At 43.2% G+C, this 18,556-nt stretch overlaps 1 protein-coding gene across 1 annotated transcript in view; it reads right to left on the bottom strand.

Annotated features, from left to right (window-relative positions):
* The window catches only part of LOC126094443 (heat shock protein 75 kDa, mitochondrial), a 308,018-nt gene that overhangs the window by 209,224 nt on the left and 80,238 nt on the right, over nt 1-18,556 (bottom strand). Inside the window, exon 3 of the mRNA XM_049908816.1 lies at nt 1,652-1,734. Within this exon, the coding sequence (XP_049764773.1) occupies nt 1,652-1,734 (83 nt within the window). The remainder of the gene's footprint in view (nt 1-1,651; nt 1,735-18,556) is intronic.

The raw sequence follows: 18,556 nt of genomic DNA, 5'->3' as shown, positions 1-18,556 counted from the left end.
CTTACGGTCGTTGCACGCTGGATGCCATTTCCAAATAACGTGAATCATTTTTTGTTGTAACGCAAAGGGCGATATTCGCACTGGTCAACATAATGGAACCATCATCACAGAAAAGCCACGTGGAGGATACCCAACAAGAGCGTTTCGGCGTTACATCGACGGACGGTAGTCCTGCGCGACGGCCTGATCCAGTGTAGGCCAGTTTTCCGTCACGATCTGGCGTAAACTGCTTATGACGGAAGGTCTGTCGTGACCTGCGACTGCAGCCGCCAGTGTTAATGTGGGAGAAATCTCGGGGCGAAACTAGAAGCACGAACTAATACGGGTGAGTACAGAGTAGAAACGCAGAGGCTCTTTCTGTGGGTCTTACCGAATATAATTCCATCCCAGAAACTGTCCGGCTGGCCCGCGTTAACAGCTTCTGTAGACAGTGGAAACCATAGTTTAAGGTAAAACCTGAGACAGTTACATCAGGCGCGCTGAAGCACGTGGTCGTTATCTTCCGCTCGTGCGAAATCATAACCCAACAGTCTCCCTGGTTTGGAAACGCCGAGCAACGACATTCAAAGCAGGGGGTATCCGTACACATATCATATCTGGAAATAAGCACTGTGGAGATTAAGAACCACCTACCTCCCAATGGGGTGAGAGTGGCATTCAAAACGGTAACACAGGTGATGGACAGAAAGACGGGGAGAGAATAAGATGTACAGAGAGAGTGGGAGGGGATGGACAGAGGGAGGGGATGGAGAGATGGACAGAGGGAGGGGAGGAGGAGATGAATAGCGGGAGGGAGAGGAGGAGATGGGCAGAGAGATGAGGAGCTGGAGATTGACAGAGAACTGGGAGGAGATGGACAGAGAGAAGGGTAGGAGTGGATCAATAGGGAGGAGGAGGTGAAAAAGGACGTGGTGTGGTGGGGCTGACATGTGAAACAGTCGAAAACGAGTTTAAATGTACGTCTTTCTTCTCTACTCTAAGACTGGGATAAATAAAAAGCCGAGCAACCAGCGAGTTTGTGAATAAGAGAACACGATTTCGGATCGTACTTCACGGCGTCCTCATTCCCGATAGTAACACTAACTTTATACCTACGGATTCGGCCACCCACGACCCAATAAGAGATCAGAGTTATTACTATATCTATATCTAACGTCTGTGACTATAGTCGTCATAAATAGCGCGGTTGCTGAAGTGACGCAATGCTGTGCCCTTCATGATAACGCTAGTTAGCAAAGATACTTGGTACATTTTACGTGTAAGGGGCGCGAACAAGGACCTGAAGACGTTTCGTAGATGGCCAGAAATTACTTAAGGTACCGTTCAGAACAAGGGTTTGGACAAATTTCATGCACGATTAAAAGATCTAGAGATTCTCCACCTGGAACTGAATCGAGCTTTATGTATGCATTTTTCATTTCTCACTAGTGTACATACGATCAGGAGCCCTCACTAGTGCATAACAATGAATAGGGCCAGACGCCTGAAAATAGTCGTACTTGGAAAATGATGAGTAGCTTCCTACAACAAGAACAGACTTTGAACATAACCCTTATTTCGGAAAAGGCAAGTTCATTGGGACTCTACTGCAAAGCATTGTTAGCAGACCTTGCAGTGTGGCAAGCCCAGAGGGAAAGGCGCGAGCCCTCACCTCCTTGTCCGAATACAGCGACTTAGCGACGATATCCAGCAGCATGCGCGTTTCAGCCTGGAACTCATGTCGATCGCTGGAGCCTGCAACACAGCATAACACGGTTCCAGATCAGCAACGAGCCTGCCAGGATGGCCATGGTCCATAAAAAAACCGATTAAGGTACTCTAAAGTATTTCTGACACACAAATGTGTAACTATAAGAGAAAGAAAAGCAGATTATTCTTTAAGACGACTTCGCTGCAAGTAAGCAAAATCAGTTAACATAACACACATATCAGGAACGGCGCACCATGCTTAAAGCAGGTGAGCACAAACAAGCAAGACGTAAATGAAGTGCACAATATAAATGAAAATCAAGCAGGTATGTCGATTTTCCGTCCACTCCTCGTGAATAGATTCGGTGAGCATGTACGAAAAACATTGGCCGTTATGCCCAAGAGAGTGGAAATTTAATCTGCTCCAACAAGGGAAACTTAAATTCTACGAAGGACACAAAACCATACAGCATATGACAAGGCATACATTCGTCCTGACATTATGACATTAGCTTGCAAAAGCAAAGATTCCGCGCTTGAGTCCAGTTTCGGCACATACACTACGCAAAAAAAGCTTGGAATACTATGGTAAAATGTAGTCTATAATACTAGAAGTCTCACTGACCTAAGCACTTCATGCATTATCCAGTTAGAGCCCATATACTGGACGGTGTTCACCGATGGCAAGCTTTGTGACTCTTTCCCAGTGATGTAAATATGTAGCTGTCGCAGCAGCGCACCGCAAGCAGTTCAGCATCAACAACAGCCTCATTCAGTTTGCGTTCAGCACTGCATTAGCATGCCACGCAGAGCCAGACAACACTTTGATAGTGGCCTAACACTCAGCAAGTCATACACAGCAAGATGTTGCCGATCGGTTATATGTCTCTCAAAATGGTGTGCCTAAGGCGTGGAGAAAGTACGGAGAGAAGGGAAATGTGAACGACTGACCTCGCAGTGGTCGTTCTCTTATGACAACACCAGGACTGTTTCCTACAACTGTTGACTCGCAGACGCCCAACATCAACTGCCTGAAATATTGTAAATGACTTCCCATGGGCAGTAGGGATTCGTATCTCAGACCAAACAGTGCGTAGAAGATTGCACCAGGGAGGTCTTCGTTCCAGAAGATCAATCAGAAGTTTGCAATGAACCAACGGAACCGACACACTTGAAGGACCTGGGTTCTTGGTTCAAATGGCTCTGAGCACTATGGGACTTAACTTCTGAGGTCATCAGTCCCCTAGAACTTAGAACTACTTAAACCTAGCTAACCTAAGGACATCACACACATCCATGCCCGAGGCAGGATTCGAACCTGCGACCGTAGCGGTTGCGCGGTTTCAAACTGTAGCGCCTAGAACCGCTCGGCCACCCCGGACGGCACCTGGGTTCTTGGACTAATGTCATGTTTGCTGACGAGACCAGGATTGGTCTTCGATCGGGCACTAGGCGTTTAGGGTTTGGAGAAACGCTACACGACAGCAAGAACGCCGAAACGTTCAGGAAGTCTATCCTTTTGTACGTAGAAGTGTAATGTTCTGGGCGCAACAATGACAGGGGGCGGACGCCTCTAACTTCCATCTACGGCAGCATAACTGGTTCTCGACATATCCAAGACGTTCTACAAGCGATTGTAAGCCCCTACAGATGCGAGGTCGGCGACAACGTCATCCTAGTCGATGACAATGCAAGACAGCACAGTACTCTAGCAGTGTCTCGGTATCTTCGATGATGCAAAATGGATCGAATGCATTGACCGGCAGTCTCCAGACATGAATGAAATTGATCATGCATGTGACCTGTTGAAGGTGGCCACTGCACACCGTCTGAATCCGCCAGACAATCTTCAGGACCTTACTGAAGCTGCCATTGAGGAGTGGGACCTCAAACCCAGAGATAAATTTGATTGTGTCATCAAAGTATTCCTCACAGAGTGGAAGACCTCATCCGTGTGCGGGAAGGGCATACTCACTACTAAAGACTTATAGTCATCACGAGATAATGATTTTCACTGTTTTTGTTTTCTTGGGAGAGTCCGCTTTTTTTCGTAATGATTTTTTGTAACTAACCAAAATCGTTCTTGTTTTCAGAAGGAATTATATTTATTTTGTTAGTAAAGTATTGTAAAAACCTTAATGGGTGTATTGTTATAAGCCACAGTAGTAAACTCTATGATATTCCAAATTTTTACTAAGGAGTTCATCTTTAATCTACCAGGAAGTTTCAAATCGATGTGAACTCCGCTACTGAGTGAAAATTCATTCTGGATACTTTATTTCACAATATCTTAGATTTCTTTCCGTAAAATAAGCGGATGAAGCCTCCAAAGAACGATTACTGGTAGCTATACTTCTGTGCGAGTTGTTATTTGCTTAACTTAAGTTGCACGGTCTCTACAGGGAGAGTTCATTGTTCTGCAGAAGCCCGTATTAAATTTTACACAGATTAGGCAGAACATTATAACACCTACGTAAAGCTGGTATGTCCACCTTTGGCACAGATAACGACGGTGATGCATGGTGGCATGGAAGCAATGAGGCCTTGGTAGGTCGCTGGAGGGAGGTGGCACCATATCTGCACAAACGTCACCTAAATTCCGCGGGGGGGGGGGGGCTATGAACTCGGGGGGGGGGGGGGGCTATGACCTCTGTCTGATGCCATGTTCAATCACGTACCTTATGTGTTCGATCGGGTTCAGATCTGGCGAGTTAGGGGACCAGCACATCAACTGCAATTAGCCACTGCGTTCCTCGAACCACTCCATCACGCTGGCCGTGTGATATGGCGCATTATCTTGTTTAAGAATGCCTTTGTCGTCGGGAAACATGATCGTCATGAAGGGGTGTACGTGGTCTGCAAACAGCGTACGATACTCCTTGACCGTCATAGTGCCTGGCATGCGCTCCACTGAACCCGTGGATGCCCACATGAATGTTCGCCAGAGCATAATGGAGTCACCGCCAGCTTGTCTCCATGCCACAGTACAGGTATCGTGGCGCTATTGCCCTGGAAGACTACGGATTCGCACCCTCCTATCGGCATGATGATTAAGGTATGGGGATTCATCAGACCATGCAACGCTCTGCCACCGCGCCAACGTCCAGTGCCGATGGTCTCGTGTCCATTTCAGTCGTAGCTGCCAATGTCGTGATGTTAACACTGGCACATGAATTGGTCGTCGGCTGCGGAGGCCCACCTTTGTATGTTCGGTGCACTGTGTGTTTACACACACTTGTACTCTGCCCTGTATTAAAGTTCCTCCTCTACATCGATAATGAGGAGTGGTCGCCCTACCCCACGACGTGTGGATGTGGTTTCACCGTAGTTTTGCCACATTCACCACAGCGCTGCTAGAACACACAAGTCATGCTGATTCTGAGTGCTGAGTCTCAGGGCCATCACAATCTACCCTCGGTCAAACAAAGATAGGTCGCGCGCCGTCCCCTTTACACACATGGACACCATGCTCACTGATACTACATGCACTATGCATGTGTCTCACTAGCAGTCATTCTTCACCAGGTAACGCTGCTATCGTCTGGACGGACTTATATAGATAGTAGGTCGGTGGGCGTAGCGTTTTGGCTGATCAGTGTATACCGCTTGCTACAATGCCTTTGCCGCATTGAAAGTGTATAAAAAACAGTAACGCCCTACTGAGTTCGATTACAGAATAGTAGAAATCAGAAAAGATTACGATTTAACATAGCCAGATGACTTTCATAAAGGCACGACGTAAAAACGTAAACACCACTCATGGATTAGTCTCTAGGTCTTTTCCGACTGGCCGACTGCTGCCAACAAGGTAGTACGAGGAGCGAAACGTGATCATGGGAAATGTGTTCAGATGATGTCGCTCCTTTTTTATTAATGCAGCTCCACATCTAGCCTCATGACATTGAGCGAACTCTGTTCCAGATCGACCTACATCAGAAAAAAATTGAGGTGGTACTGGGTATCGAAACCGGCTCCTCCTGCACAGAAGGCAGTGACGTTAGCCTTTTTCTTTTTACTGTATATGTACAGGGCGTTTCAAAAAGGACTTAGAAGCCGGCACAGGACGTACAAACACGATATCCTTGATGAATCCCCACAAAAAAATCGAGTGGTGTCAAGTCTGGGGAACGTGGGGGCCATGCAATTGGCGCATCAGGGCCAATCCATTGACCTGGAAAGCTGTCACTGAGAAAATCCCGGACGCCAGCCAGGTAGTGGGGTGGTGCACCATCTTGTACAAATTGGTATCAAAAATTGTTGTAACATATCCAGGTACACTATCCTGCTGATGGTTCTCTCAGGGAAGAAAGGGGCCGTACACAATGCTCAAAAACCGTTCAGTTTAGGAGGATCTTTAGCGTAGCTAGTACGGAAATTACGCTGAACTGTTGTCGCCGACTTCGACTCTTCAAACCAAAACACACAGATAGCACACTTGCGTTCAGTGAAGGCAACCATCTTTAACGCAACTGCCGCTAGCGCGCCTTACGGTGCGATTCAGCAGTAGCAAACTACGCGAGACAAAACATGATGTATTTCCCTACAAATTGACACTACACTATCTCTGTAGGTACTACGAATTAATTTATATGAATTTTCAAAGTTGTAAAGTCCTTTTTGAAACACGCTTTGTCAGAGCCATAAAAATAGAGGACCATACATTAATAAACAAGAAGTGAACTTCTGTAATGAACTCTATCATTGAACTGAATAATTTGAAATTTTAGGAAAATCCATTACAAACTGTTAATTTACACAGAAACTATGTGCAAATATTTCTTCCATTTAGGTTGTTTTAGAAATCTCGGTTTCAATGAAGAAGATGGCCAGCAGCATGATACGTGACTCCAGTAGTGATATGTTCAAAAGTCACTGCACGTGGCGTGTCAACGGTAGACCTGGGCGTCCAGTACATGGTAGAGAGGGACCACGGAGGTCTCCGGGTCTTATACTGATCTCCCTAAGCAACAAGTACAAGTTGCTGTCTTTCAATGAAACTGAACCAGTGGGACTCACTTCACCTGTTTTTGGGAAACATACTTTGCCCACGTCAAGAAAAGGCAACGCTGGAAGGGCAGGGGTCTATTAACCGTCGGCAGTTCAAACGTATGACCAATAATGGTAACCCTTAGGGAAATGACAGGCGTCGGCAGTTCAAACGTATGAACAATAATGGTAACCCTTAGGGAAATGACAGGAGAGAGAGAGAGAGAGAGAGAGAGAGAGAGAGAGAAAGGACCACCAGGTGCACTCAGTGTGTATGTCTGGGGGCCTCATTCAGCATGTCGAAGAGACTATTCCGGCAGCCATTAAGGGCACAGAGTGAAATCAACAGCAGATTATGGCGCACGCTGGAACAAATGACGCCTGTCATCTGGTCTCTGCAGGCATACTTGGAGTATTCCAGCGATTGGCAGAGAAGGTCGACTTTGCGCATGGAATTTAACGAAGCTTAAAATTTGCAGAACTGATCATAGCCCTTTGGTTCCGTGTCGAGTGGAATGACTGAATCAGAGTCTTCGAGGATTCTGTGACAAACTAGGCTGCGCCTTCCTGGATCTGAGCCAAAGGGCTGCAAAGGGTTTCGATCTGTAGGGTCACCCTAAACGGGTCAGGTGTGCACTACACATCAGAGGCTGCTACACAAGTAGCTGACTGGCGTGTGGTGTGCACACAAGGGTTTTTTAGATTTGGCAAATCGCCATCTAGTCCAGATAATGACAGCTGTAGGAGACGCAGAAATATAAGTGTAAGGTCCAAAAAAACGCCCCCAACAAGAGATAGTAATAAAATCCTTGTAGTTAACTGCCAAACATTCGCAATGAATTGCCAGAGTTTGAAGCGCTCCTTAAAAGCAGTGAAGCTCGCTTAATGCTAGATACAGAAAGCTGGTTCAAACCTGAAACGGATAGCTATGAGATTTTTGGAGAAAATTTACGTGTTTATCGAAAGGATAGGCTAATGGGAAATAGAGGTGGTGTATTTGTGGTAGCAGACAAGAACCTCATACCCACCAAGATAGAAACTGAAGCTGCAATAAGTGTAAGGTCCAAAAAAACGCCCCCAACAAGCGATAGTAATAAAATCCTTGTAGTTAACTGCCAAACATTCGCAATGAATTGCCAGAGTTTGAAGCGCTCCTTAAAAGCAGTGAAGCTCGCTTAGTGCTAGATACAGAAAGCTGGTTCAAACCTGAAACGGATAGCTATGAGATTTTTGGAGAAAATTTACGTGTTTATCGAAAGGATAGGCTAATGGGAAATAGAGGTGGTGTATTTGTGGTAGCAGACAAGAACCTCATACCCACCAAGATAGAAACTGAAGCTGCATGCAAGACTGTTTGGGTAAGCCTCCGTATCAGCATGGGCTTAAAATTGGAGCTGGATCCCTCTATCGTCCACCAGAGTCTCCTCCCGATGCAAGCGAAAACTTTAGTGAAAGCTTAAGTTCGCTTGCACGTAAGTTCACCAGTCACACTGTAATCATCAGTGGAGACTTTAATCATGCTACAATCAAGTTGGAAAATTACGGTTTCGTTAGTGGTGGGCGTGACAAAGACATCTTTTGAAGCATTACTAAATGAATTCTCTGGAAACAGGTAGTTCGGAACCCCACTCATGATGGAAATCTATTAGATATAATGGCAATAAACAAACCTGACCTCTTTGAGAATGTCGACATCGAAACTGGCATCAGAGACCACACCGCTACTGGGGCAACAATGATTATCAAAGCACACAGGACAACTCAAATAGGTAGAAAGATACATATCTTCAGTAAACTGGGTAAAAAAGCAGTAGCGTCGTATCCCAATGAGAAACTGGAAACTTTCAGCACAGGACAAGAGTATGAGGAGAAACTATGGCTCAAGTTTAACAAAATAGCTGACCATGCACTGGATAGATATGTAACCAGTAGAACAGTTTATAATAGGATGGACCCTCCATTGTATTAAATCACCGTAAAGAAACAGACTACTGCATAACAGGTATAAAACAAGACATGGGGCTATAACGAAATGTACCGGCCGAAATGGCCGAGCGGTTCTAGACACTACAGTCTGGAACTGCGCGACCGCTACGGTCGCAGGTTCGCATCCTGCCTCGGGCATGGATGTGTGTGACGTCCTTAGGTTAGTTAGGTTTACGTACTTCCAAGTTCTAGGGGACTGACGACCTCAGAAGTTAAGTCCCATAGAGCTCAGAGCCATTTGAACCATTTATAAAGAAATGTCTAAAGAAACCGATACTACTGCATAATAGGTGTAAAACAAAGCATAGGGCTAAAGATAGAGAGATAGAGAGATGCTGAATGAAACGCGTTTGGCTGTCAAGAGAGCAATGCGTGAAGCCCTCAATGACTACAGTACCACAATATAGTCATGTGATCTTTCACAAAACCCAACGAAATTCTGAAAGTATGTAAAGGCTGATGGTGGCATCAATGTTAGCATCCAGTCACTTGTGAATGAGACAGAAACTGAAATTTAGGGTAGCAAAGCAAAAGCTGAAATGCTTAAGACATTTTCAGATGTTCCTGTACAAAGGAAAACCCTGTAGATTTTCCCCAGTTTAATCTTCGTACCACTGAAAAAATGAGTGAAAGAAGTGTCAGTGTCAACGTTGTAGAGAAGAAGCTGAAATCGTTAAAATTGAACAAAGCTCCAGGGCCTGATGACACCCCTGTCAGATTCTATAATGAATTTGCGGCTGAATTAGCTCCTCTTCTACCTATAGTCTATCGTAGATCCTTCGAACATAATACCCTGTCCACTAGTCGGAAGAACGCTCAGGTTACACCAATTTACAAGGATGGTAGAAGTAATTCACAAAATTAGCACCCAATGTCCTTGACATCGATTTGTTATAGAATCTAAAAACAGATTCTCAGTTCGAACATAATGAATTATGTCGAACAGAATGACCACCTCCACGCCAACCAGCATGGATTCCGAAAACATCGACCTCGCGAAACGAACCTTTGCTTTCGTCACATGCCATACTCTAAGCTATGCATCAAGGCAGTCAGGCAGATGCAGTATTTCTTAATTTTTGAAAAGCGTTTGACTCAGCACCACATCTACGCTTACTGTCAAAAGTACAATCAAATGGTGTATCGAGAGTAATTTGTGACTGGATTGAGGATTTTTTAATTTTTATTTTTAGGGATGACGCAGCATGTTATCTTGAATGGAGAGTCATCGTTAGATGTAAAAGTAACTTCGACTGTGCCACAAGAAAGAGTGTCGCGATCCTCTCTGTTCATGCTGTATATTAATGACTTTGCGGACAATATTAACAGCAATCTCAGACTTCTTGCAGATGACGCTGTTATCCATAATGAAGTACTGTTTGAAATCTTCAAGATCTAACTGAATATTTATGCAGCTTCTTTCAAAGTGGTGCCTATATTGGCAACTTGCTTTCAGAGTTCAGAAATGTAATAGCGTACACTTCACAAAACGAAAAAACGTAGTATCCCATGACCGTAATATCAATGAGTCATGGTTCGAATCGGTCAACTCTTACATATATCTGGGTGTGTACTTTGTAGGGATAAGAAATGGAATGATACACTCAGTTGTGAGTAAATCTGATGGTAGACTTTGGCTTATTAGTAGAATAATGAAAAAATTCAAGCAGTCTACACAGCAAATTGCTTATAGATCACTGGGGCGACACATTCTGGAATACTGCTGAAGTGTGTGGGAGCTGTATCAAATAAGATTGGCAGGGGATATAAAGTATACAGTGAAGTATGCAGAGAGGGGCAGCACTAAAGGTCACAGGTTTGTTAGACGCTTGGGAGAGTGTCAGAGGAAGAAACTGAACTGCAGACGCCTGAAGACACATGTATTTTATCCCGAGAAAGCTTGCTTACAAAGGCTTTAAAAGGCCATTGTACGAATATACGACAACGACCTACTTATCACGCACATACAGATTGTGACGACAAACACACACATTTAAACAATCATTTTTCCCGCGCTCAGTACGTGAACGGAACGGAAAAAAACACCTTAATAACTGATACAATGTGGCGTACCCTCTGCCATGCACTTCATAGTAGTTTGCAGAGTACAGACGCAGATATTGTGCAACTGCTCCTAACTGCATATAGTCGCCAACTGCTCTCGGCAAATCTTCAGCTTTACGTTTAGGACTCTTTGCTTTGGCAGTCTGAGTTTTTATGTTAAAACTTGTTCACATACCGTATGTTGAATTATTGTTTTTTTCCCCAAAGTTGGGATAATTTTTTGCTTGCGGTAACTTATGTGTTGTGGGGCACACTCACTAGTCTTCTCTACTTTTATTTTCTGCTGTTTGAATATAAAGTGTCGTTTTGGCTTTCAGCCAATTTACGACTTTTTTTCGTATTAGGATGAAATTTGTCATCTGCGTTTTAGAAGTCTGCAGGCGCATTTGGTGAAGTTCTGGTAATGTGTGATAACTTTTGCGGTGCAACAGCCCATGTACTTTTGACGTTTTCGCATACGAACTTGTGTTCATCAGTTTCTATCAAACTGCACTTCATATACACCGGCGTGTTTTGTAAGTTTTATTGCGCGCAACTTCAAATAATATAAATGTTACTGAAGAAAGAAGGAGAGGTGACACAAAAAAGTAATTTAATAAATTTGTGAAGTAATAAATATCTCAGACGCTGAGATAAATTGCATCACTCATTGATGCAACAGCATAGCTTGAGAAGAGGCTGTCAGTCACATGACAAATATCGAGGTGTGTCCAGGAGTCCCACCGCGAAAAAAGTTTTAAAATTATAAGTCTGGTTTAGGCCTATTAACGCAGTAATTCACACACTTTCCGACGGTAAATAAAAACGAATTTCCAGGAGTAAATATTACTGTAAATGAAATGAACAGGTTAAGCGGAAAACACTACAAATCAGTTTCCTAAACATCAATTGTGCTTTAGAAACATTTCTGTAATTTTCATATACTGCAAAATCAATACCCTTATACATCAGATTGTTTATGAAAACGAAAGCACGAAAGCGTGGTGAAAAGTAATATCTCCGATTTTGTTTGTTTGAATAAACCAAACGTTACCACCATTCTACATCGTTGTTCTTCATGTCTTCATATTTTGCAGCCCTCTGCCACTAGAGGGCTCCGAACTCTTAAAATGTAACACGACGACGTGTAACGTACGGTAGCTGTGTCAGTGGGTGAGAAATTGCGAGCTGTAATTGGTGCACGACCGAACATTCAGCTTCGGCTTCAGCCATCTTCTGCCAAACCTTCGGCTTCGGACAAAATATGCCGAAGTTCATGCCGAAGCCGAAGGTTTCTAGCAAGCGCCGGAACTGAGCTATTACAACTGCGCATGCGGTATGGGCACCAGACAATGAAACTGCATCAGTCGCGAAGCATTCACATACTTGTCACGCACTTTAGTACACCGTGTTGCATCGATCGAGCGCCATCGACAGTAAATATAGGTTCGTATGCGAATTAGAGTATCGGGTTTCGTGTTTTATCATACGATTACGAAAATTTTTGTGTGACCGAGAAGAAGAGAAGAGTGAGAGTGTATAAAGCACATAGAAAACCAAAAAACGTAAGTATTGTTTTTACAGTATTTATTAGTTATTTACTTCTCAATAGTCCTTAAAGCTTTATTTATTTTTTAATATCTGTTCTTAATGTCATGATTTTAGAGACAAGTGTCACCATACCTTGTAAAGTGTTTTTGATTCCCTGAGCTCCCTCAGTTGTTCTGGAGCTCGTCGGCAGAATCCGGATTGTTCCGTAGCTCTTGGCACTGCTGCCAACGAACTCAATTTGCAGTGTGCGACACTATAATGGGCAGACGTTCAGTGCGCAGTGGACACGTAGTGATTGCGATTGACTTTTTAATGATTATATCTGTTCTGAGTATTAAAATAATTATTTACATGGTTTTCAGTGTCTCAGAACGATTTATCTTTTATCAGTTTTTTTTCATATTCATTGATATAAATATGAACCATATCTTATGGTTAAAGCTTTCACGAAACCTGGTACTAAAAAATAAAAACTTTCGTGCTTTTTACAGCACAGCAACCGAGGACTTCGAAGCGCAAATGGCAAGCGTGTTGGCACTACTGCGAGGACGCCAATCACTTGTTACGTAGCGGCCTTTGTTTTCGCTAGCCCTCACCGTGTATACCCCTCAGCTCAGGGAACTAGACAAACTTTACGAAGTATATTCCTTAGGTTTATACGCGTGCGATATACCTCGAAGTTGGACATGTGCATCTTCTTTTTGGAATTTTTTAAAAACAAATCTCAGAAAGTACCCTCTTTAACCTTTACTAGGAAGAAACACATTAGTATTTATACTGTTCCGAATTCTCTCAAGGTTAGATTATGCTAGTATTTTGTCCGACTTTATTTTCAATGAAACTAATCTGAAAAAGGACTCTGCCTAATCTCTACCAGAAAGTATACAGAGCAGTATTGTAAATGCTACGAGTTTTCGCGTGAGCGGCGCCCGTTTTTCACAATCGATATTCACCTGTCATCGAGATATATTGCATGCAAAAGGGCACGCACTTGCCCACAAGAACTTCACAATTACTCATTTTTAATTTCATTTCCTTAGTACTCTTTCCGTTCAAGATAAAAGATACGAGGTAAGTCCACAAAGTAAGTTCCGTTTGATTATATACAACAAACGTTTACAGATACAGAAAAAATATTTATTGTACAAAAATTTACAACCGTTAAACTCCTTTTCTACATAGCTTCCGAAATTCTGTTTGCCGATCTTGTAAAAGTGTCGCTAATCCAGTGATTATGATTTTGAAGTTTTCCCGGCGTAATGAGTATTCCATAAGGTTTCGCGATTTCAGCCAGATGATATCGCCATTTTGCCACGGTATCTTGGCTGAGAACGATTCAGCTATCTTCAGATAAGTTTTGGCACTGAAGATTGCTGGTGTGCGTCAGAGCTTTATACTCAAAAATTGAGGCGGTGGCGCATGCGCATAGGTTAGCACAACGTCACTACCCGTCTCTCGAGTTCAGCGCACTCTGTCGAATACTGCTCCATCTCAGGCGCGCAGACGCATGCATAACGTGATACAGCGCATGCGGACCTATATTTTCAGGCCTCTAAATGCCACCACCTTCCACAAATTGTGGGTGCCCTTCGAAAATTGATATACCGGCTCCACGTTTTGTCTGAGACAGACAGTCTTGCAAATGAACTGGAACACCTACAGTCTGTGTTCAGACTACGGACGTTTCCCGTGTCAAATTAGCACAGTTTTAATAAGCAATAAATGCGACCAATCACAAGATAGTGAGGAAAAGGAGCTGTTAAAGTCCACGTCGTTCCTCCGATATTTGGGCAACATATAGTCTAACTTTGGGAGAATACTAACGAAACATTATGTTAAAGTAATCTTACAGCGACGTACAAAGATATATGCTTTTTTGGGCTCGGTAAAGGATGATCTGGATTTGCGGAAGGCTGGACTCTACAGTATCAGTGTGTTATCCAACATTTTTATGAAACAATTCCCTCTATGATGATATCCAGTGACCCTGTCGAAAAACAACAGGCGTCAGCATACCTTTGGATGAAAACATAGATAGTGAAGAACAAACTGCATCAGTATCCAGACAATCTTTCTCTTGCTCACACGCAGTTAAAAAAATTCTGCAATAAGATAAAAGTATTACTGCCTTTTGTACTGCCAAATCTGGACTACCAAGATGTAAGAGGGTAAGTCAATTACTATCCGCAGTTTAATTATATTTTTGTTTATTTTGGTAGTACTGTCGTTTTACGTTAATGACGCATACTTTGTTTATTTGTTGTTATATCTTTGCAATTTTCAAGCTGCTAGGTTAGTTTCGTTATCGCTGCCGTGCTGTTAATCATGGCTGCCCCGCTATTTGCACCGAGCAACGTTCAGTGATCCGTTTTTTTGTGGCCAGGAGTCGTATCAGGGGCCGAAATTCATCGATGACTTTCGGTACAGTACGGGAACAGTGTTTTGCCACAACGAAGTGTCTACGAATGGATTGAAAAAGTTCGAAATGGTCGCACAAGTGTTACGCACGATGAAGGAACCGGACGACCGTTTACCGCCACAAATGAAGGAACCATTGAGCGTGCACGTGAAATGATTCTCTTAGGTAGAATAGATATATGCTCTTTTGGGCTCGGTAAAGGATGATCTGGATTTGCGGAAGGCTGGACTCTACAGTATCAGTGTGTTATCCAACATTTTTATGAAACAATTCCCTCTATGATGATACCCAGTGACCCTGTCGAAAAACAACAGGCGTCAGCATACGAAGTAGCACATCGTCTGAAAATTAGTCACGGTTCTGCCTACGAAATCATCCACAACAGACTTGCGTTTTGTGCAAGATGGGTCTCAAAACAACTCACACAGTTGCATAAACAAACACGCTTGGACATCTGCAAAAAAACATTTGGATCGCTATGGTAACGAAGGGGACAACTTCTTAGACAGGATCATTACTGGTGAAGAAACATGGATACATCATTACGAGCCGGAGAGTAAACGACAGAGTATGGTATGGAAACATCCAAATTTGCCGTACAAGAAAAAGTTCAAGACCCAACTGTACGCAGGAAAACTGATGCTTACGGTTTTTGGGACCCACAAGGTCCAGTACTGGAACATTATAGAGAAAAGGGCACAACAATAAACAGTGTACGTTACAGTGAGATGCTTACCCTCAGGCTAAAGCCTGCAATTCGAAGCAAACGGCGAAGATTGCTGTCAAAAGGTGTTGTATTGTTGCACGACAATGCCTGTCCGCATACTGTTGCCCGCACTGCTGAAACGCTCCAGAAACTCAAATTTGAAGTACTGGATCATCCTCCGTATGTTTGCGTCGGACGAGGCAGTGAAAGAAGCGGTGCATTCCTGGCACGCAGCTCAACCGAGAACCTTCTTTTATGAGGGCATCAGGAAGCTTGTGCAACGATGGGCCAAGTGCGTTGAAAAAGGAGACTATGTCGAAAAAGATGTTCTTGTAAGTTTCCTATTTGATTACAATAAAATTTTGTAACTACTTTGAGGATAATAATTGACTTACCCTCGTAGTTCAACTTGGGATAAATGGCGAAATTTCTACGCAATACGATCTAGCCGTGAATTCCTTCATAATATACGTGTATAACGTTGGGTTGTTTGTTTATTAAGGGCATACCTATGCGCCGTTTATAGTGGGAGCGACTGCATAGGGGGCCTGATTATTTTTACATACTCCGCTTTCTTTATTGGCTTCTTAGTTGATATCCTCAATATATCTCCTTCTATATAAAATACTTATCACCGTTCCATAACTGCTGTGCATAAACTTATAGTCCTGCATCTTGCTGTCCCTACGTGTAATGCAAAAAATCTCTGTCTCTCTCTCTCTCTGGGTGGAACTACCCACTAAAATGTGACTGACGCTAAACCACACAGGAGATTAAAGCTTTATCATCTGCACTGCTTCCCCCCCTCGGCATATAACAGCTATCTTCCTTTCCTTCAACAGTGAATCGCTATTGCTGTCACACTATGAACGCTATCAAAGCTTTCATTGCTGCTATTTATTTCTGCCGTTTTACTCTTCATATTCGGCCATCTTTAATGCATTTCCGGGTTCGGAAGTGGTATACACTAATGGCTCTATCGTCAACTACGCTCCTTTCCCAACAGATGCAGTATGTTCATTGCAGTATCAGTGTGCATCTCTAGAGCCCTCAGTCACGTTCTTTCTTGCACAAGCGAGATGTTATTGACTGACAGTGACTTCCTAAGTAGTCTTGATGCTCTCTAACAGTGCTACCGTTGACACCCATTTGGATGTGACTATCCAGGATCTCTTTTCTGACCTTCATCAAACTGTATGTTGGTCGACTTTGCCTGGACCCCAGGCAAGTTGGGATCCCAGGGACTGACCGTGCTGACCAGTTGGCCAAGTTGGCTACCAGGATGCAGACTTTGGAGATGACGATAGCGGAACCGGACCCAGGGTTAACTCTACACCGCTAGTTGTTGGAGGCTTAGAACAAGGATTGTTGTGTCGTGGTTTCTACAAACAAACTGTGAGCAATAAATGGGACCACGACCATGTGGCAGTCTTCCCTTCGGGCTACACACAGGGAATCTACCATTCTCTGTTGGCTTCGTAGTGGGCACACTTGGCTGTCCCATGGTCACATCCTGCGACGTGAGGATCCATTCCTGTCGGTATGGTGTCCATGCGACAGTGTCCTACTGTATTACCCAATTTGGTCACCTTATGGCGACATCTTAAAATTGCTGACACGCTGCATTTGGTGCTGTTGGACGACACCAAAGCGGCTGATTGGGTTTCTGTTCCTCCCTGTAAGTTAGGGCACATTGGCGTCGTCAGCTGCTTGAGGGACTGGACGGTTTTTCCGTTACCTGTTCTGACCCAGGAGGCCCATGAGTGCCGTTTCTCGGTGGTCCAGCCTGGCTACTGCCCTTCAGAGTTTTTTGGTTCTTCTTATTTTTTTTTACATCTGTCGTTGATTTACTGTTTTGTCTTCGTCGTTGTTCTTTTTCCTGAAATTTTGTCAACTTGTCCGAGTTCAAGGATGCAGAGGGTGGTCTCCCATCAATAACACGACCTGGGGGCCTGCAGATGCTTTCCGTGTGGAGCAACTCATCCACCTTCACCCTCTTACCCTCTCTCACGTCTGCTTGCTACTTTCTCTTGATTTTATTGATTCCCTGTTACAGTTAGGTTTATCAGGATTTGTCATCTGTGTCCTTCCTTCCTGAAGACTATTCCCGGCTTGACACATATTGGATGAAAGGATAGATGACCTTGTAGTTTGGTCCCTTTAACCTCATAAACCGAAACAATCTTTCATATTCTAACTTTACGCAATCCTGAACTAATCAGTTTCTTCCCCGGATTTGTTTCCTTCTGTTCTGCTGCCGTGCTTTCCTGTTTCCGTGATTCTCTCCCTTGTAAAGAAAAGTAACACATTGTTAATAAGACTGGCATTAGTGTAATACTATTCAGCGTATTATATTATTATTATTATGTACATTGCACTTGGCAATTGTAAGCTTATCTAGTGGTTAGATCTAAGAGAGGACCCTAAGTGGTCCAAGTGACATAAATGAAAGTACGACAAAATAATTGTTTTGAGAAAGTTAAATAAATCAGAATATATAGCAATCCCTTACGAACACCATTACACAGTACATAACAAAATGGAAAACATTTCACTCCTAGATATTATATGGGCAAACTATGCAATTGCCAGAGCAAAAATTTTGCAAAAGAAGATATGTACTGTCATACCGCATACTTTCGGCTCCTTATTTTGTCAGTACTAAGACGGAGAAATTCGAATGATATGTTCTAAATTCTTCCGTGTCAATGTTTTTACTAAACTTCTTACCATTCGTCTAGAGTAGGGTGGGCAAGTAATTTTAGGTAAGGCCCGGATTCTTTTGAAAATTTTTATCGAGGACCCAAAAAAAGAAACTCGTCTTCCTTACTAATTTGTATTGCAATTTTCACACACAAAATTGTATGAAATACAGTGGAAAGGCGCATAATTATATTCAAAAATCGGTATGAGAAATTACATTTGCAGGCTTGAGCCAGTTTTATCAAGTTAGATTCACGTGGGGAGGAGCTTATGCGAAGAACATCTTAAAGGTGGGCGGCCGTTAGTCTTAAGCGATACTTATTCTTCAGAAAATTCATTTTTGAAAATGAAGTATTACAAACATGTGTGGAGCCAAAATGGCTAATTTCTTTGCAATTTATGTATTTTGTGTACATGTTTACTCCAAAATTCTTCGGCTTATGCAGTTTCACGCATTTGCAAGAAAATGTCTT

This window comes from Schistocerca cancellata, chromosome 8 (assembly GCF_023864275.1).
Source record: "Schistocerca cancellata isolate TAMUIC-IGC-003103 chromosome 8, iqSchCanc2.1, whole genome shotgun sequence".
Classification (NCBI taxonomy): domain Eukaryota; kingdom Metazoa; phylum Arthropoda; class Insecta; order Orthoptera; family Acrididae; genus Schistocerca; species Schistocerca cancellata.
The sequence above is the reverse complement of the archived record's forward strand: the minus strand, read 5'-3'. Positions and strand labels throughout refer to the sequence as shown.